The 20,622-nt window shown below is 46.4% G+C and overlaps 3 protein-coding genes across 13 annotated transcripts in view; 2 read left to right on the top strand and 1 right to left on the bottom strand.

Annotated features, from left to right (window-relative positions):
• The window catches only part of LOC111855827 (cadherin, EGF LAG seven-pass G-type receptor 3), a 41,965-nt gene extending 30,149 nt beyond the window's left edge, over positions 1 to 11,816 (top strand). Inside the window, exons 24-37 of one of the 5 annotated variants that reach the window (XM_072713545.1) lie at positions 40 to 207; positions 2,109 to 2,235; positions 2,833 to 3,039; positions 3,137 to 3,311; positions 3,752 to 3,864; positions 4,300 to 4,379; positions 4,828 to 4,954; positions 5,106 to 5,225; positions 5,507 to 5,601; positions 6,097 to 6,188; positions 8,128 to 8,301; positions 8,424 to 8,582; positions 8,673 to 9,561; positions 10,009 to 11,816. In XM_072713545.1, the coding sequence (XP_072569646.1) occupies positions 40 to 207; positions 2,109 to 2,235; positions 2,833 to 3,039; positions 3,137 to 3,311; positions 3,752 to 3,864; positions 4,300 to 4,379; positions 4,828 to 4,954; positions 5,106 to 5,225; positions 5,507 to 5,601; positions 6,097 to 6,188; positions 8,128 to 8,301; positions 8,424 to 8,582; positions 8,673 to 9,561; positions 10,009 to 10,036 (2,554 nt within the window). In that variant the 3' untranslated portion in view covers positions 10,037 to 11,816. Of the gene's footprint in view, positions 1 to 39; positions 208 to 2,108; positions 2,236 to 2,832; positions 3,040 to 3,136; positions 3,312 to 3,751; positions 3,865 to 4,299; positions 4,380 to 4,827; positions 4,955 to 5,105; positions 5,226 to 5,506; positions 5,602 to 6,096; positions 6,189 to 8,127; positions 8,302 to 8,387; positions 8,583 to 8,672; positions 9,562 to 10,008 lie in introns of those variants that run through there. The other 4 variants (XM_072713547.1, XM_072713544.1, XM_072713546.1 and 1 more) reach the window with 4 other exon arrangements.
• A 1,686-nt stretch (positions 11,817 to 13,502) lies between these two features.
• Positions 13,503 to 17,902, bottom strand: LOC140591860 (uncharacterized). 7 transcript variants are annotated; one of them, XM_072713553.1, is made up of 5 exons: positions 17,645 to 17,902; positions 17,362 to 17,443; positions 16,095 to 16,480; positions 15,735 to 15,802; positions 13,503 to 15,350 (listed from the first exon to the last, which is right to left on the bottom strand). In XM_072713553.1, exons 3-5 carry the CDS (start codon positions 16,426 to 16,428, stop codon positions 15,012 to 15,014), a joined length of 741 nt encoding a protein of 246 aa, XP_072569654.1. In that variant the 5' UTR covers positions 16,429 to 16,480; positions 17,362 to 17,443; positions 17,645 to 17,902; the 3' UTR covers positions 13,503 to 15,011. The 7 variants fall into 7 exon arrangements, with proteins under 7 accessions (XP_072569654.1, XP_072569653.1, XP_072569652.1 ...); XM_072713552.1 differs by having other exon boundaries at positions 17,362 to 17,902; XM_072713551.1 differs by having other exon boundaries at positions 16,095 to 17,443.
• Positions 17,903 to 18,631: 729 nt separating this feature from the next.
• LOC140591861 (cadherin EGF LAG seven-pass G-type receptor 3-like) lies at positions 18,632 to 20,556 on the top strand. The gene is made up of 2 exons (XM_072713557.1): positions 18,632 to 18,884; positions 18,977 to 20,556. Exon 2 carries the CDS (start codon positions 19,030 to 19,032, stop codon positions 19,366 to 19,368), a length of 339 nt encoding a protein of 112 aa, XP_072569658.1. The 5' UTR covers positions 18,632 to 18,884; positions 18,977 to 19,029; the 3' UTR covers positions 19,369 to 20,556.
• Positions 20,557 to 20,622: the final 66 nt, after the last annotated feature.

Here is a 20,622-nt window from a genome sequence, read left to right as displayed (position 1 = left end):
CCACTACCGAGTACCCGTCACAGCGCCCTGCCCCCACAGGCTGCCCCGCCACCCTGTGATGAACTCACCTGTTGTCAGCGTGTCCGTCTACAACAACCGCTCGTTTGTCGAGGGCCTGCTGGAGTCACCCCTGCTGCTGGAATTCCGCCTGCTGGAGACGTCCAATCGCAGCAAGCCACTGTGCGTGCAGTGGAATCACAGCCGGCAGTAAGTGTGTGCTCCATTCGGGACGTGTGACACGGCACAGTTGCTCTGGAGATGCACAAATACTCGACTGATAAGCACACGATATGACAAGTGCTTTTCAAACTTTTTAGACCGAGTACCACTTTGCTTCAAACCAAAGCAGCCAAGTACCATGTGGGTGAAAAAAATCACAGGAACCTGAATCACAGTAATAAATTACTCTGGTTTTCTAGACTCCGAGTACCACACATACCACAGTTTGTGAACCAATGGGATGTACAGTTAAATGTGCAATAATGTAGCAAAAACAGATGACGCTTTGATGTTGCAGTCCACTGATTGTGCAGGTGTGGTATGTCTCAGTAGTCTGGGTTTAACTCTTTATGATGCAAATGGCTGGGGAACAAGGTCTGATAGCATTCTGAATTTGAGAAAGCTCCAACCAGACCAGCAATTAATTTTTGTCCTATGTAAAGGACAATGTGGATTGGCTCATAGTTCTCATATTGTACATGCCACTCTATTAAGTCCTGTTCCTTAAAGAGGACACTTATGGCTAAGACGATATCACAAGTGTGTAGGTGTGAACTTGCCAAATTCCTCTTCCTGTCAAATAAAAATTTGAATCAATATTAAAAAAACCTTTATTCCCCTAGATCTTAAGATAATATATTTGTGAAAGTATGATGTGCGTGTGCACCTTAGCGCTCCCACATTGTGGCGTGTGAATCAGAATCAAGTTTATTGGCCAATCGTGTGTGTGTGTGGCACACACAAGGAATTTGTTTCTGTGTGAATGTGTAGTGGCAGTCTGTATGATACAGGTGCAGGCTGTGATGAGTGATGTGCACACTGGTACGAGGCAGTCTGTATGATACAGGTGCGGGCTGTGATGAGTGATGTGCATACTGGTACGAGGCAGTTTGTATGGTACAGGTGCGGGCTGTGATGAGTGATGTACATATGGGTTTGAGGCAGTCTGTATGATACAGGTGCAGGCTGTGATGAGTGATGTGCACACTGGTACGAGGCAGTCTGTATGATACAGGTGCGGGCTGTGATGAGTAATGTGCATACTGGTACGAGGCAGTTTGTATGGTACAGGAGCAGGCTATGATGAGTGATGTACATACTGGTACGAGGCAGTCTGTATGATACAGGTGCGGGCTGTGATGAGTAATGTGCATACTGGTACGAGGCAGTTTGTATGGTACAGGTGCGGGCTGTGATGAGTGATGTGCATACTGGTACGAGGCAGTTTGTATGGTACAGGTGCGGGCTGTGATGAGTGATGTGCATACTGGTACGAGGCAGTTTGTATGGTACAGGTGCGGGCTGTGATGAGTGATGTGCATACTGGTACGAGGCAGTTTGTATGGTACAGGAGCGGGCTGTGATGAGTGATGTACATACTGGTACGAGGCAGTTTATATGGTACAGGTGCGGGCTGTGATGAGTGATGTGCATACTGGTACGAGGCAGTTTGTATGGTACAGGTGCGGGCTGTGATGAGTGATGTACATATGGGTTTGAGGCAGTCTGTATGATACAGGTGCAGGCTGTGATGAGTGATGTGCATACTGGTACGAGGCAGTTTATATGGTACAGGTGCGGGCTGTGATGAGTGATGTGCATACTGGTACGAGGCAGTTTGTATGGTACAGGTGCAGGCTGTGATGAGTGATGTACATATGGGTTTGAGGCAGTCTGTATGATACAGGTGCAGGCTGTGATGAGTGATGTGCATACTGGTACGAGGCAGTTTGTATGGTACAGGAGCGGGCTGTGATGAATGGTGTGCATACAGGTACGAGGCTGATGAGGTAAAGGATAAAGTTGATTAAAATGGGACTTGACAGGATGTGTCGACAGAAACAGCTTTAGGAATGTGTGTGAGCAAGCTGGTCTCTCCCTCTGTGCAGGGCCGACACTGGGGGCTGTTGGACTGTGAAGGACTGCACTGTCGTGTACAGGAACACATCGCATGTGAGATGCCAGTGTCAGAGGCTGGGCACCTTTGGGGTGCTGATGGACAGCTCTCATCGTGAGGTAACCCCTCTGCTACCTCACCAGCCTTCACCACTAAACCTTTGTCTACTCAGATACACTGATTTCAGTGAAACTCTTCCACCAAGTCTCATCAGCAGCTGGTTAGATTAAAATGTATGTGGAAAGGCAATATGTAACGTCTATCATTTGCTCAGTCATGTACAGACCTTAGTGATCAGGGAAGGGTGTTCTAAGATGGATCCAGAACACATTTCTAATGCCTAATTAATTAAGAAATAATGGTGCAAAATATATAAATATCTTTTACTAATTCAGTGTTTAACTTATTTACAAGCATATATATTTAATGCATTTTAAACAACCTGTTTAATTTTCAGTATTAAAAACCATTAAAAACCTAACATAAAATGATGAGCTGAAATACTGGGAGTTAAAATAATGGATGTAGAAAGTAGTTTGAGTCACATTCGGCACCTGATGTGATGATATCTTCAGCTGCGGGGGTGGTGGGGAGCGGGGGGGTAGTGCTAAGTATGTGTCAGACAGGTGTGAACACGGCTCTCCATGTGAGTGACACCTTCTCTCTCTTCTCCTCTCCATCCTCACCTGTGCCACGTTTCCTCCCTCGGGGAGCAGCAGCTGGAGGGGAACCTGGAGACGCTGGCGATCGTGACGTACGCATCGCTGTCCGCATCTCTGCTGGCCCTGCTGATCACTGTCGTCGTGTTGTCCTGCCTACGTGGCCTCAAGTCCAACACCCGCAGCATCCACTCCAACATGGCCGCTGCCACCTTCCTCTCCGAGCTCGTTTTCCTGCTGGGCATCAACCAGACCGAACACCAGGTTTGTGTGCGTCTGTGTGTGTCTGTTGGTTCCGTGTGGGGGGGGGGGGGGGTGTAAGCATGTCCTCTGACCACCGCGTTCTCTCCGGCTCCCCCAGTTCCTGTGCACCGTCATCGCCATCCTGTTGCATTACTTCTTCATGTCCACCTTCGCCTGGCTCTTCGTGGAGGGTCTGCACATCTACCGCATGCAGACTGAGGCGCGCAACATTGACCACGGCGCCATGAGGTTCTACTACGCCATCGGCTGGGGTGTCCCCGCCATTATAACAGGTAAAGTGCACGTACGCAGGAATGTGCATGAAGATGGCCGGGTGGTTTAGGAACTAAGGTTTGGGCAACTCTGCCCTACAACGGCAAAACACAGCAATTATGCTGACACTGAGAAAAGGGGCTTAAAAATAGGTCTTTTTTGACAGTACACTCATGTGTAGTAGCAGTACGTAAATGATAGTGTACTGATTGAAAACCGAGCATAGTTGAACTAAGTTACTTTGTACTGAGATGTAATGGAGTAAGTATCATAGCCCAATATCATGTTTTGATGAAGTATGCAGTTATTGTGTGTGCCTTTGTAGGGCAGTAACTATCACATAATAACACAGCAGCTATGAACATGGACTCATTGTAATCCCAAGGTTTCTAAATCCATCTATGTGTAATGTTGAGATCACTAGTATAGCATTGGCAGTTAAAGATTCTTCTCTCGGCAGGTCTGGCTGTGGGACTGGATCCCGAGGGCTACGGAAACCCTGACTTCTGCTGGATTTCTGTCCAAGACAAACTCATCTGGAGCTTTGCTGGTCCCATCGGGATTGTTATTGTGGTACTTCCTATAATGCCTGTCTCACTGCCCGTGTCAGTGCTGCCCCCTGTCTGTTAGTATTTGTCTCAGCATCAACTGCAGTGTGTAGATGTCTGCCTTACTACTGTGCTCTATCTGTAGGTGTTTGTCTCAGCACCACCCCCTGTCTGTAGGTGTTTGTCTCAATACTGCCCCCTATCTGTAGGTGTTTGTCTCAACACCGCCCCCTATCTGTAGGTGTTTGTCTCAGCACCACCTCCTGTCTGTAGTTGTCTGTCTTAGCACTGCACCCTGTCTGTAGGTGTTTGTCTCGGCACTGCCCCCTGTTTGTCTCAGCACCGCCTCTTGTCTGTAGTTGTCTGTCTTAGCACTGCAACCTGTCTATAGGTGTTTGTCTCGGCACTGCCCCCTGTCTGTCGGTGTTTGTCACAGCACCGCCCTCTGTCTATGTTGCAGATGAATGGCGGAATGTTTCTGATTGTGGCACGAATGTCCTGCAGTCCAACTCAGAAAGAGACCAAAAAGCAATCTGTGCTGTGAGTATCAGTGATGGAGGCAAGTGGACTGCGAGAGCTTGTCGCGGGTGTTCTAAGTGTGGTTTAAGTGTGCATTTTCACACCCACTATTTAGAAAATTCCTAATTCAAAATTACTTGCCTAAAATATTTCCCCCCCCCACTTTTGAAAAGTTCCACAGATTCTTTTATAAGTCCTTGAAGATAGAAAAGTAAAAGCTAATTTGTTTTGCTGGGAGATGGTGTGAAATGTCACTGTAAAAACTGTAAATACTTATTTGGAATGAATTTAATAGCAGTCAGATTATCATGTGGATGTGAAACATGTTTAGCTCATTGCTAGCTGTTGTTAATACCTCTCCGTGGAAGGTGTCGACTTTGTCGTTTCGGATTTCTCACGTTTTCCTCTTTGACTCTCTTTCTCTTTCTCTCATGCCCTCCTTTACCTGTCTGTTTGTGTCTCTCCACAGTACCACAGTACGCAACGCCTTCATAGTACTCCTTCTGGCCACTTCCTCCTGGTTCTTTGGTCTTATGGCTGTCAATAACAGTGTTCTGGTCTTCCACTACCTCTTCACTGTACTGTGCTGTCTGCAGGTACCGTGTACATATTGGTGCACGCATGTTTGTGTTCTTGGCTGCCCTGGGCCGCATGCTTGCAAGTGTGGGCGCATAGGGATGTCGTGCGTCCCCGTGAGTGGACATGCACGCCCTGATGTGTGTTTAGCGACTGTGCTTCTGTCACCAGGGTCTGGCGGTGCTCTTGGTTTTCTGTCTGCTGAACTCGGAGGTGCAGGAGGCCTGGAAGTTGGCCTGTTTGGGGAAGAAGAGCTTGAATGAAGAACCTCCTCGTGCCCCGCAGATCACAGTGAGTGTGTGTGCCCTTAGGTGTTTCGCCTAGCCTTCATGCCATCATGCATTTCACCGACCTTTGAACTCACCATGTGTTTCCCCAAGGCTTCATCCCACAATGTTTTTGATCTGTCATTCTTCCCACAGTGGAATTCCTCTACCCATGATGCATTTCTCCATGCTCCAAGAGGTGTCAGTCTATAACTCTTAACTGTGGATTTTTTTCGGTCACACATGCAACTTAAGGTACATAAACTTGTCAGAGTGCTTTATAAAGGACATGGCATTCACATCCAGGGTCCGACCTACAACGGTGCCTCTCTACTGGAGCAGAGTGGACTCCATCGTATCACACTGGGGACATCCACTATCTCATCTGTCAGCAGTGCACGGTGCGTACTAGTGTGGTAGATGGACAGTTTGGGTGTTTCTCAGTACTAAGAATGCAAATATCGTACTTGTGGTCTTGCTAACTTGGCTTCCAAGAACGAACTTTGTGCAATGAACCATGGGATTGGTCTCGTTGGGCGAGGATGCAACTGATGTACCCTTGATATTTGGAGCGGGGCAAGAATTGGGGGATTTTTACCATCCTCTTTTATTCTGTTGTTGAGTATTGGAACTGATCTTCAGCAACGGAAGATGAGACAAAACGGGTATCTGAGAACACAAGTTCGGTCAAACACACATTTTGAGAAACGCTCTTGGAGTACTAAAGGCTGGGAAGAATATGAAAGAGCCAGATTAGAGTGAGACAAGGGTGAATGGGGGCAGGGGAGTGCATGGAGACTAAATAAGATGAGATAAAGATACAGGGGAGCATGGGAGAGAGAAAAAAGATGTAGGTAGATGCAGAGAATGACAGGCTGAAATGACTCTGCCCGCAGAGAAAACCTTCTGGCTCGACAGACTCTGGAGCACAACCTGGGCCATACGGGTGCCACTGACTTGGATGTGGCTATGTTTCACCGGGACAAAGGTATGAGGAAACACATACATGCACACTGCGCTAATATAAACCACATTACATGAAACTACCACATGCTTCCCACTCAGTTTCAAATGCAGTTGGAATCCACAATTCAGTGTCAGACAAGTAATGCATTGTTTTAAGAGGTAGAATTTTCCAGTTGGGCCAGTATAATCAGTGGGGTACCACTCGGTTCTGTGCTTGGACCATTACTTTCTATAATTTGGATGCTTTACATAAAAAACAAAGATTTAAGCACCTTTAAAAATTGATTCAATTTTCAGATCATCTTTTGTTGTTTAGCAGACCCAAAACTAGCTGCCTAACATTACCTAAACTCTTTAAACTCTTAGACCAGGTAGAGACTTGCATGATTTAACGTATAAGTAGGAATGCTTAGGGTGTGGCCACAAAAAATGACAGCAGAAACTTTGGGCTCTTGCGTAGTTAGTTCCAGGTCTGGATCACAATACCAATGAAGCAGTAAAACAAGCAACAAAGTTGTTTAGATGAACATCTAAGCATGATGAAGCTCAGGGGAATTTTGAGAAGACTCTATAAAGCAGCTGCAAAGCTTCACCAGAACTCTGTGAACAGCTTCAGAGGTTATATCTGCAATGAAAGTTCAGCCAAGAGTGCCAACAATAGTTCCTAGACCAAAAGGGTCTCCAGGCAGGGATAGATTAGAAGTGCTGTATCTCTTTAGTCTCAAGCATAAGCGAATTGGGAGTTTACAAGATGTTGGGAGCAGAACACAAAGGCCATCAAAACACAAGGCTATCAACATTGGCTGGAGACCAATTTAGATGAAAATGTTTGGAATTGTATTAATTTTTCTCTGTTTCTTGTACCATTTCTGTATGTGATTGCAACACACTCTTGTCAAGTACGTTAGGGCAATGGTGTTATGAAAGGCATTACCGTATTTTTCGGACCATAAGACGCACCTTTTCCTCCCCCAAAAGAGGGGAGAAAAAGTCACTGCGTCTTATGGTCCGAATATTGCTCTGCTCACATGCTTTAACCCTCTGGGGTCGAATGCATAGTTGGCAACGCAGCGTACTTCTCGCGTCTATTTCAGTTTATCTCTCGCTGAAATCTTAATGTAGAATCATGAAAAAACGCTGGCTAAATCCGTAATCTGTCTTCTTTTCAAAACGTCCATTGTCGGAAGTATTACAGTTTTTAAAATTAGGTTAAATCGGCAAAAAATGTAACTATGTCCCCTTACTTTGTTTTACCTGCATCGGGGGCGTGTAGTACCGCTGTCACCCGAAGATCGCTATTCACATTCTAAATAGCCGCATTAGCGCATATTCAAATCGCATTCGCATGGTAATTTGGTGAACAACGCAACGGTGAAACACGATCCAAATACATCCCCATCAGCGCCATAAAAGGGGGGAGTGATGTGGCCAGGTGACAATGGATCATTCATACACATGAAAGTTTTTTGTTACTGAAGTGTCTCCTTGTTTCTTTGTACTTTTATTGTTTTTTACTGACTTTATTTGTTAATAACAGTGATAATGGTTCTTAATGCTGCTGTTGACTACTGTTCACTGTACATGGTTGACGTAAAATATTGTAGGACACGATTTGGTTCAGAATCTTTTTTTTCTTCATTTCCCTCCCCTACAACTAGGTGCGTCTTATGGTCTGAAAAATACGGTATATAAAAATAACTTGAATTTAATTGAATATTTAAGCAGTCGCCTCCTGTTGTCTTAATATTTGTTTTTGTTTTATTGATGGACAGGGATAGTTGAGCACACTTAGCTACATACTGTTTCACGGCTCTCTTCCTTTGCATCATTTGCTGGATCATACGTGGGGTTTTCATATGACACCACTGCTGCATTGTGGAAGGGGAGACACTCAACTTCAGCTGGGAATTGAGCATGACTTTCCCGAATTAACGTATCTCTCCTCATCTGAAAACCCCAAGGGGATGATTCCGACTCAGATTCTGACCTTTCTCTGGACGAGGAGCGCAGTCTGTCCATCCCGTCCTCTGAGAGCGAAGACAACGTTCGCCTCCGCGGCCGCATCCAGCGGCGCTTCAAACGCACCAATCACAGCGAGCGGCTGCTCACTGAACCCACCCAGAATGGCATCAAAGGTACGGGGTCGGGGGGGGGGCATGCAAGCCGACGACGCTCGTGGTTTGGCTTTGCTGTGAGGTTCACCTTGCTGTGTATGTCTCAGACCTGGATGGCAATGACCTGCTCTCCTATTGGCCAGCGTTGGAGGAGTGCGAGGTCCACTCGCTACAGAAGTGGGGCTCAGAGCGCCGCCTGGGGGTCGACTACAGTAAGGATGCTGCCAACAACAATCAGCTCGACGCTGCCCTGACCAGCGGGGATGAGAACGGGCTGCCACAGGCACACCGCAGCCGCAGGGGTGAGGGCCGGATTCAAGGACGCTGGTGCCCCCTATTGATGCTGACGCGGACACACTTGGGTTATTGATAGCTGCTTTTTGACCTCTCAGGCATCCTGAAGAACCGCTTGGGCTGTCCCCCGGCGCTGCAGGGTTTGTCCTCCGTGGGGAACGTGCCAAACGAGCTCTCTTGGTACCGCACGTCTACTCTGGGTCACCGGGCGGTGCCGGCAGCTTCGTATGGCCGCATGTACTCCGGGACGGGCTCCCTGTCCCAGCCCGCCTCCCGCTACTCCTCTCGGGAGCACCTGGACTCCATGGCACGGCGTCAGTTCTCCCGTGACCCGTTGTGCCGGCAGGTGGGCGGGGGCTCGCGGGACCGCCTGGAGCACACGGCCCACAGTCAGCACGGCTCTCGCGAGAACCTGGACCTGCTGCCACGGCGCCGTGACCCGGGCCTAGAGCGGGCCTCGCGGGAGAACCTGAGTGGCTCTCGCGACAGGCTGGACCCCCGGAGTGTCCATGCCTCGCGCGAGGACCTAAGGGAGGGCCAGCTGGCGGGGTCCCGCTCGCAGCTCAACACGCTGCTACGCAGGCAGTTCTCCCGGGAGCTCCTGGGGGGGCCTCTGATGGGCACACGCTCGCGGGAACAGTTGGAGCCTGGTGCGGGGGGTGGGGGAGTGCAGCCCTGCAGGGAGTGGCTCCGGACCTTGCCCCCCCGCCAGGCCTCGCACCCTGAGCAGTCTCTCCCGCCCAGCCCTCCGCCACCCATTGCCGAGCAGCTGGAGCCCCAGGACCCCACCCCGCCTTGTAGGTACCCACCCCATCAAGCCCCACCCAGTCGGCACACGTCCAATGAGCACCTGGACGTCCTCTCTTCCATCTTGGCCTCCTTCAGCTCGTCCGTGCTCGCCCCCCCAAGCCCAGCCTTGGGGCCATCCCCCTCTCCCCCCCACTCCGCTACCTCCCACAGCATCTCTGAAATCTCGCCCGACTCGGAGTAAGTTGTGCTCCTGCATACCTGGACACCGGCGGTTCCCAGGCCCGGTTGTGTCGGGTTGCACGGTGCACAGGTCTGTCCCCTTGGCCTTGAGGCCAAAAGCTTAGAACAGACCGGCCAGAGCAGTAGACAGCTCCGGGGTCCACTGACAGGTCGCATGCATTGTGGCCCACCAGGACCAGGTCTGGGAATCTGCTTTGCACACTCATTCTCATGCATTTGTTCTCCTTCATTTACTCTGTACCAAACCCATCCACTCTGTTATCAGAAATAATGCTTTTCTCATTTTCAGTATGTATTATACATTGCACATGTATAATATAACCCTGTAGAGGTGTAATATATCTCTGAATATCGTATGTATAAGCAGTTTTTATAGCGTTTTTATTACGTGTCTTGTGTCATTCCCCCTCACTCTGCTGACTGACTTCATTAATCTCTTCTCAGAGTCCACAGAGGTGAAGGACAGTCTTGACTCCCGATCTCTCCCATGCGTCATCTCTGTACCACCACGTCTGGGAAAGAACGTGAACTACTGAAGCATCCTGGGATACCAGAGGACTTTCGCAGGGAGAGGAGCTGAGGTCTGAAGCGGAGCAGTATGTGGCGTGGTTGGATGTTGTACGGAAAAACGGCGAGCAGAATGTCGAAAAGCGGGGGGCGTCCGACGTGGGTGTGGGCAGCTGGGGCGGGCGGAAGGGGCCGGGCTGGGCTCCCCCGTTTTTGGAAGGCAGAAGAGGAGAGCTGTCCAGTGTTTACATAGTGCGCTAACCATAATCACAGGGGCGGGAAATGGAAGCCACCAAGTTCGCAGCCTGATGCACCGTGACCTCAGATTTTATATGTGATTGCGGAACAGGGAGGAATGATTCACTGAAGAAGCTGTAAATAACTTTTTATACGTTTTGTATCTTTTTCATCAGAGATGAAAAAAATTCTAATGTGTTGTTTTAAAAACTGTGTTGAAGATACTGTCCAGCAAGGGGGATAAAGACAGGTAAGAAATGGGATTATTTGGCCTTTGGATCCACACCGATTACCCAGCCCCATTTAGGTCTGATTCTGTTACCACTTACCTGTAACCATAACCTCAACACAAACATAGAATGGCTGTCTTACATCTGCATTTTCTTCTCTTTAGTAGTAGTTCCCAGGCAGCTGTATCTATTAAGGGTCAGGGCTCTGGTACAGGAGGATGGACAGGTGTACAGTACGGACTGTTTTTGTGTGTGTGACCGTGACTTGTGGTTGGGGTTGTAGGATCGGTGACTCTGGTTGAGGGACAGTTTGACCAATGTGGCGGAAAAGTGTTGTAGAAAGGGGCGTGTCCCTCCATTTGCCCCGCCTCATCTCACACGGGCGGAGGGAGGCAGTGTATTTTGGTAATGTAAGTATTCGATAACGTAGGCATCAAAGTCCTGCTTCTGAATGTTGCTCGAAAACGCTGTACTAACTACACTTTGTTAAACACGATGTGACCTCTGAATTCCTCTGTCTTTGGCTCCAGATGAAACTGATAATATGCTGAACGGAGATGAAGTCGACACAATGCACCAAATTGCTTCTCTTTGTTAAAGTTCAAACTCTACAGCCTTATCTTCAGAAAAGCGGGCACTCAAGGCATCCAATGTTAATGTGATTCACTAGAAAAGTCAATGGTGATTGTTTATTTCAACTCTATTCTTTTTAATGTGACTTGGCTCAAAGAAAAACCAAAGGATAGAGGAACAGAGGGTAGAATTAAGAAAAAGTATTTTAAAAAATTGGAATGATGCATCACTGCAAGGAGTGAAAGAGGAAAAACACAAACACACACACACACGCAGGGTAGAGCAGGGCTGGAGAATACTGTTCTCTACAGACACACGCCCACACACTAATGATTGTGTGTCCGTCACCTTCAGCATGTACAGACGATATTTATTTATATATTTTGATATTTGCAAATTTTATTTCTTTATCTTTCATGCTGTATGCATGAACCTGTGAAACATCTTAAGGCTGTGAGTGGGCTGGCTCAGGTGAAGTGATTCATTTGCCCTGATGCAGCCTGACAGGGAGCTTCAGTTTGGGGGAGAGGTTATCATTTAGCTGGAATGAAAAGCAAATTGGGAGAGCGAGAGAGAGAGAGTCCATTACTTTATCTTTTGGTTTGGGCTGTGTGGCTGTCACACAGGAAAGCATTCTCCTCAGTTACCGTGGACACTGTACAAGAAAAAATGTTGGACATTAAAAAGAATGAATCATTCCTATAAGGCAGTGTGATGTGGTTTGTGTTCAGAAGAAGTAACAGGACCTTGAGTTTTTCTAGAATTGGAGCTTCTCACATTTAGAAGACACATGTGAGTACACACACACACACATTCATATCTTTGTGGGGACCATCCATTCATTTCTATGGGCAAAACCCTAATCTTAACAATGACAACCTTAACACCTACCCAGCCCTAACCTTAACCATAAGTAACCAAACAAAGTGCAAGGCTTTAGCATTTTCAGTTTTTTGGCTGCAGTCACAGATTTTTGTAAAACTGAGGTTTATATTGTGGGAACCTGAAAAATGTCCCCACCAGCTAAAAAGTAACAGATTTTACCATACTGAGGAGACATTTGGTCCCCACAATGTGGTAAATACAAACCCCAAAATACACTCACGCAGTCACTTCTACAGCTCATCCATCTTTGGACCTCTTGTCCAGTACAGGATCGGGCAAGGAGTCAGGACCCTAGCCCAGACACCATGGGACACAAGACAGGGGAGCATCCTGGGTGGGCTCCCAATCCATCACAAGCCACGCACACACACTATGATTTCACCAAAGTGCATCTATCTGGCTCCAAAGGATACTCATCTAACAAAGGGGAACAAAGGCAGAGCAGGGCTGCGATTTGAAACCTCAAAACTTGAGGTTAAAACCAGGGCTGTAGAGTCGGAGTCCAGGAGTCGGAGTCTGAGACAATTTTGGGTACCTGGAGTCGGAGTCGGCAAAAAGTTTACCGACTCCGACTCTGACTCCTACTAAATTTAAATGGGAATTAAAAAAGTAAGTTGAAATGTCCCAATTCACAAACAGTCATAATGAACTACTGCTGTAAGAATAAAGCCCAATGCATGCAGTGCATAATGTTACCACAAAACGAACATGTCAAGTAACCATGAAGCATGCTTTTCATTGACTGTATGCGTCACTATATGGGATGTAATGCACAGGTAAGGTGCGGCACCGCAGTTAACACCGTGTTCCGCTGTTACAGGGAACTGTGAACCTAGCCTAAAGCCCCCCATACATTTACAGATGCACTGCCGATTTTTCGGCCGTTCAACGAGTCATCACGCGTCAAACGCCTGAAAAATCACCTGGTGTGTTCTCAGCTCCGTCGGCTCCCCTTCGCTATGCGCTAGTGAAGGGGGCCGAAGGAGCCGAGAACACAGATCTCCCTACCTGTCTCCAGCAGAGGCTCGTTCTGCTGATCAGCTGGCCGGTGAGTGACACAATGCACTAAACTTCCGGCTGGCTGACAGAGGAGACAGCCACTGCAGCAGACAGAGGCATCACATTACTTTGGATGGGGGCGGTGGTCGAGATTTTCGGCAAGTTGGATCTGCCCGTCCATGTGGACACCCAATCAAATTGCCGCGATTGTACACGCACATCGGTCGGTGGCAAAATCGGCCACGGATCGCTCCGTATTTGGGGGCCTTAATGACATGTATGTTGCCTTCCTTTCCTTCAATGGATGTAGAAAATACATTAGCATAGTATATACATACAGAGGAGTCGGAGTCGGAGCATTTATCTACCGACTCCACAGCCCTGGTTAAAATGCTTTTGGCCAGACATTAGAAAAGGCAGTAGATAATGTATTGAACTGCTTGTAAAACTTGCTATCCGTAATTATAATCATGTATAATTAAGGCCTTCACCAAAGAAAACCAGGTGTTAAGTCAGACAAGTACGAGTATTTAATACATGAAATGTGGCATTACACAGTGGCTGTTTAATAAAAAAAATGTATAAAACAAGCTTAAAAACTGGTGATTCACAATGTTAAAATGACAAAGAAACAGCAAAAACATGTAGTCAATACAGAGAATTATGTATGAAGACATGATTAGACCCTGGCAGATCTACAGTGTGGCATTACAAGTACAGTAAGAACTCATGAGCAGGCAAGATTCCCCAAGACTAAAAGGAACCTTTGACATTATAATACTGCTTATAATGTTACAAAGAGAAACCAATAGATACCATCTAACCAGCCTTTAAGGAAGAGAAGCTAGAATGTTTACTTAAATGACATCTCTGAATATAATAACCAAGGACTTGGATCTATTCTTCCTGTTCAGCAGCTATTTTAGATGTTTCCCTGGTTATCGAAGACCACACATAACCCCAGACCTGAGGCTGCACTTCAGTTCTAAAACTGACTTGAGGTTTAAATGCAACTGACCCACTTTTCAGGGCTGTATGACTGATACAGGTGCCCCTCATGCCACCCCAGTGGAATACAAACTGACATTAGAAATGACACAGTGCATCTGGGCACGATGCTACATCACAGCTCTGTAGACATATTAACCCATTGAGATGCTCTCAACTACTATGACAGTGTTTCTCTACCTGGCCTTGGGGAACCCCCAGACAGTGCATGTTTCTGCTCCTTCCCGGCTGGGAGGGAACAAAAATGTGGACGGTCTGGGAGGGAGCAAAAACACGGACTGTCTGGAGGTCCCCCAAGGCCAGGTTTGAGAAACATTGTGCTACGACAGTATATGTTTTCACTTCAAATGGTTTTGTTTGTTCAAGCCAATATTACATAACACAGAAAGTGTTGTATTAGTGCTGCAGGAAAACATTACTGTGGAGAGGTTGTTAAATGGTGCGTTTCCTCAATAGCCTCTGACAGCAGACAGCAGATGGATTTAACTCCGCCGTAGCTTGTAAAAATAATGCATAATTGTAGTTTTAAAAGAAAAGCCTGATTATTAGGGAATTTCTGTATAGGACCGTAACCCCTTCACATTTGCAAGGGAAAATGGAAGATTCCTGTAAATGCGAATATTTGTGAATAATACTTTGCCCCCCCCCTAACCTCAACCAGTCTGCCAGCCTGAATGATATCATTACCAATTTCTAAACAAACACCACTGGACTGTACACTATGCATGTCAAATTGCCAAACTGGCCGACTCACGAATAACCAAAATCACAAATGTCAAATGTAAGAATGTGAAGGGGTTACTGTATTACAGAACGCGCTGTAAACGGCCTAAAGAAACGGCACATTTGTCAGCAAAGAGCGTGACAGGACCCTGAAGTTAACACTGCATGTTGCATAAAACAGTCATAATAAAAAAAAAAACATTAAGAAAACTTTGTATATTATAGATGTTGCTTGTTTCTTTTTACATAACCATTATAAAAAAAATGCCTTTTGACAAACAGCAGTCAGTCCTCATCACTGGAGGAGTGCACCTCAGCCCCCAGCTTCTGAAGTTTTGTTTGGTAGTACCTCTTCTTGTATCTGTAGGCCTTCTCTTTTTGCTTCAGGGCTTTCCGCTTGTCCTCCAGCATCAGCTCCTTAACCAGCAGCACTCTCATTTTCTGCTGGTGTTCCCTCTCGGACAGCTCCAGCACCCTGGCATCCAAGTGAGAGTCTATAACAGTCCTGGTCTTTCCCCCATCAGCCGTGGGCGTTGTGGCTGTCGGGACAGAGGTCCAGTGTGACCCATCAGGGAAACTGGAGCCACTGGGAGTGGTGTGGGTATAGACTCGGTCCAGCGAGCCCTGGGACAGAGTAGCTATAATCAGGCTTAAGGTTACAGTGCAAGCACACGAAGCACAATGTGTTACAAATTTCCTTATAATGACAGAGGAAAGCATAGTTGTGAAGCTTCATCATTATACATGAGAAAAATGGCCATTTAGTTACTGAAGCATATTCCTGTTAGAACAGAACTGAACTCAGGTCTATATTAATTGTCACTTGTTCCCTAGTCCCCTTGCCCTGGGGGCCTGGCCTTCAATGGACAGATTTGATTCTACTTGATGTCAAAATCTCATTTTGTTTTTTCGTTCTGCCTTTAAAACAAAGCACAGAATATGATTTCCACGGCTTATGTGCCCTAATCTCCTGCTATCATGTGATGGGAGCGACTTTCAATACATTACATCAATTTGGGTGGCAGTTATATCCTCCTGGTCGCAGCCACTCGCTCCTACGGCAAATGTCCCGGATTCTGAAGGGAGAGAATAGGTTTTGTGGATTCAATACAGCTCATTTATGAGCAACAGGTTTGCATATAGAGGGAGCACACCATTTTACACAGGCAGCCACGGTGTCTGCTAGTGATGGCCAAATGAAGCTTTGTGAACTATTTTTTTGTATTTTTTTAAAACCACTAGGTGGTGCTCTTGCTTTGGGGCATCATTTCAGCCCTTTTTTGAACAGAGAGCACCATCTAGTGGTGTCAGAAAATACAGCAATTGGTTCATGAAGTTTCATTTGACCATCACTAGTGTCTGCATTACCCGCTTTGATGTGGGTGTTAACGATGGCATCGGCATCTACGGTGGCCTCCATCTTCACCACCAAATTGGGGACTATGGAGGAGACCTCACGCTGGATCTCGGTGAGCGCCGTGACGGGCACGCCGGCCGCAATCTGCTCCTGCCGCGGGATTAAAGCGTTCCTGCTTTCCACCTTCATGCGCTTCCACAAGGTCTTCAACATGGCCATGCTGCTGGGAGGCCGGTCGGGGAAGGCGGCATTGAACGCCACCAGCAGCTCGTTCCAGGCCGCGTTACGCTTCACCGTGGTCTTCACATCCTTACGGAAGTCCTGCATAGGGCTGCAGCTATCCATTATTTTCGAAATCGGGTATTCTCTCGATTATTCCATCGATTAATCGAGTCATCTGATAAGAAATACTTTTGTCTTATTAAAGAGCAATAGTAACTATTCAAAAAAGAAAAAATAGTCTCTTAAAATGAACAACTCATGGGTTTCCTTTTTAGGAACATTTTTAATGATTGAACTCCATACAACAACTGACAAAAGAACTAAACTCTTTAAGTACATTTATGTACATATTTGGGGGTTTTTTTTTGCTTTTTTTTTTTTAAAGAAAATTTTCTTAAATGCAAAAACAAAATTATGTCAAAAAAAAGGTATACATATATTTTAAACTAAGGCACAAATTAAAATGGCCTTTACTCTGTATTCTTGTACATTTAACAGAAGGCATAAAAAAAAGTTCTGACAGGATTGTGTCTCCTGGATGAGGTAGGAATGGTGTCTGCATGTTCACGTGTGTGAAAGTGAATGTGAGTGAGAGTGTGTGTGTTTATGTGTGTTAGAGAATGAGTGTATGTGTGTATAAGCCTTTACAGGAGTATGTGGTGGTTGGATAATTCAGTGTCTCATTTTACTGGCCCATATTTATGTTATTAAAATTATGTAATATTATTCATATTAATCTAAATCTGCAAAATAATATTACTAAAGCCTTGAAATAGATCTAGTTGAGTATACCCCATGCTCCCCTTTAGACTCACCACTGCATGCATCACTGCGACAAAGTGACGGCCGTTGTCAGCCTGTCAATTTGTCAAATTTAAATACTGTGTCAAACTAAGTTAACAGTTTATCTGCATATAAACAGCTTCTATTTTTACTTGTATAGCTTTACTGTAGCCTTGGTGCTGTTGAAGACAAACGTCGGTGGATGGGAGCAACTGAAAACATCGCTTTTCTTCACCTTTCAACTTGTTTTAGCTGATTTGATTAAGGACTCACGCCAGCTCTTTACAAGTAAATGTTTAGTAGCGATTACAAGCACTGCTGTTGTTTTCCTTCACTCCACCTGAGTTCACCATCTCTGTAACGGAACCGTCTCTGCTGTTAGGCTCCAGCTCCATGTTAATTACACTACGACAGCATAATTTTAACTGTTTTTGTTGAAGAAAAATAGGGGCTGCTTGGGCTGAATAATTGTTTTTATTCACAAACACGCCCATAAAAACGTCTCTATCGCAGGTCTAAGTTTAGCCGCAGATGTGAGTCAAACGCTCGCGCTTACCTTGTATTGGTTCCGCTCTGTGGACTGGATGCATAGACTGGGTGCTTTCTGTTGAGATGTTGAATCATTGACGTTGTGCTATTGTGGTAAGCTAATTCGGTTTTACAATGTACACACTGTACAGTATTTTCGCTTTTCTTTTGTTTGAAATGGTCCCAAACTTTAGACATTTTTCGTCTTTTTCTCCGACTTTCCTTTCTAATTCCCCTGTCTTCCTCCATTGCGCCATGAAATCAAACTTGCTACACGTAATGCAGCGTAAGCACACTGTGCGACAGTAATAATCCTCCGAGTGAAACACGGTGATCACTAAGCAATACATAGTCATGCGGATTACACGATGCATCGAAGCAAAGAATTTGCATCGAGGATTTTTTGTAATCGAGTTATTCGATGAATCGTTGCAGCCATAATTAAAAGTAACAATATAATAAATGTGTATAAATAAGGAACATAAAGTTATAATGAAAAAAAGATGTGCAACGTAGTTCAAATAAAGGGTGGGGTGCATAAAAAAGGAGGGGATGTAAAATTTTAACTGAGAATCAAGTACTAAGCAGTTTGATAGCTTGAGGGCAGAAACTCCTTCTGAGTTCTCACTGAGAGACTGCAGAGTTGTTAGGGCGGGCTGTGTCCCTGCCGATTTTGGCAGCTCTGCTCTGCTCTAGCAATGTAAATGCCCTGCAGGGAGCCTTGCTGATGCGTTCAGCAGAACGTACGACCGTCTGCTAAGCTTTACGGTCCAGGGCAGAGCAATTACCAAATCAGGCTGTGATTACTACTGTTCAGTAAATTTAATTGAATATTTAAGCAGTCACCTCCTGTTGTCTTAATATTTATGTTTTTGTTTTATTGGTGGACAGGTTAGCTACATACCATTACTCGGCTCTCTTCCTTTGCATCATTTGCTGGATCATGCACTGCTGCATTGTGGAATGGGAGACACTCAACTTCAGCTGAGAATTGAGCATGACTTTCTCGAATTAACGTATCTCTCCACGCTCGTGGCTTTGCTGTGAGGCTCACCTTGCTTTGAATGTCTCAGACCTGGATGGCAATGACCTGCTCTCCTATTGGCCAGTGTTGGAGGAGTGCGAGGTCCACTCGCTACAGAAGTGGGGCTCAGAGCGCCGCCTGGGGGTCGACTACAGTAAGGATGCTGCCAACAACAATCAGCTCGACGCTGCCCTGACCAGCGGGGATGAGAACAGGCTGCCACAGGCACACCGCAGCCGCTGGGGTGAGGGCTGGGTTCAAGGACGCTGGCGCCCCCTATTGATGCTGACGCAGACACACTCTTGGGTTATTGATGGCTGCTTTTTGACCTCTCAGGGATCCTGAAGAACCACTTGGGCTGTCCCCCGGCGCTGCAGGGTTTGTCCTCCATGGGGAACGTGCCAAACGAGCTCTCTTGGTACCGCACGTCTACTCTGGGTCACCGGGCGGTGCCGGCAGCTTCGTATGGCCGCATGTACTCCGGGACGGGCTCCCTGTGCCAGCCCGCCTCCCGCTACTCCTCTCGGGAGCACCTGGACTCCATGGCACGGCGTCAGTTCTCCCGTGACCCGTTGTGCCGGCAGGTGGGCGGGGGCTCGCGGGACCACCTGGAGCACACGGCCCACAGTCAGCACGGCTCTCGCGAGAACCTGGACCTGCTGCCACAGCGCCGCGACCCGGGCCTTATTTGGCCTTTGGATCCACACCGATTACCCAGCCCCATTTAGGTCTTTTTCTGTTACCTGTAACCATAACCTCAACACAAACATAGAATGGCTGTCTTACATCTGCATTTTCTTCTCTTTAGTAGTAGTTCCCAGGCAGCTGTATCTATTAAGGGTCAGGGCTCTGGTACAGGAGGATGGACAGGTGTACAGTATGGACTGTTTTTGTGTGTGTGACCGTGACTTGTGGTTGCGGTTGTAGGATCGGTGACTCTGGGACAGTTTGACCAATGTGACGGAAAAGTGTTGTAGAAAGGGGCGTGTCCCTCCATTTGCCCCGCCTCATCTCACACGGGCGGAGGCAGGCAGTGTATTTTGGTAATGTAAGTATTCGGTAACGTAGGCATCAAAGTCCTGCTTCTGAATGTTGCTCGAAAACGCTGTACTAACTACACTTTGTTAAACACGATGTGACCTCTGAATTCCTCTGTCTTTGGCTCCAGATGAAACTGATAATATGCTGAACGGAGATGAAGTCGACACAATGCACCAAATTGCTTCTCTTTGTTAAAGTTCAAACTCTGCAGCCTTATCTTCAGAAAAGCGGGCACTCAAGGCATCCAATGTTAATGTGATTCACTAGAAAAGTCAATGGTGATTGTTTATTTCAACTCTATTCTTTTTAATGTGACTTGGCTCAAAGAAAAACCAAAGGATAGAGGAACAGAGGGTAGAATTAAGAAAAAGTATTTTAAAAAATTGGAATGATGCATCACTGCAAGGAGTGAAAGAGGAAAAACACAAACACACACACACACGCAGGGTAGAGCAGGGCTGGAGAATACTGTTCTCTACAGACACACGCCCACACACTAATGATTGTGTGTCCGTCACCTTCAGCATGTACAGACAATATTTATTTATATATTTTGATATTTGCAAATTTTATTTCTTTATCTTTCATGCTGTATGCATGAACCTGTGAAACATCTTAAGGCTGTGAGTGGGTTGGCTCAGGTGAAGTGATTCATTTGCCCTGATGCAGCCTGACAGGGAGCTTCAGTTTGGGGGAGAGGTTATCATTTAGCTGGAATGAAAAGCAAATTGGGAGAGCGAGAGAGAGAGAGTCCATTACTTTATCTTTTGGTTTGGGCTGTGTGGCTGTCACACAGGAAAGCATTCTCCTCAGTTACCGTGGACACTGTACAAGAAAAAATGTTGGACATTAAAAAGAATGAATCATTCCTATAAGGCAGTGTGATGTGGTTTGTGTTCAGAAGAAGTAACAGGACCTTGAGTTTTTCTAGGAGAATTGGA

The sequence above is a fragment of the Paramormyrops kingsleyae genome, chromosome 6, assembly GCF_048594095.1.
Source record: "Paramormyrops kingsleyae isolate MSU_618 chromosome 6, PKINGS_0.4, whole genome shotgun sequence".
NCBI lineage: Eukaryota > Metazoa > Chordata > Actinopteri > Osteoglossiformes > Mormyridae > Paramormyrops > Paramormyrops kingsleyae.
This window is presented reverse-complemented; position numbering and strand designations above follow the sequence as displayed.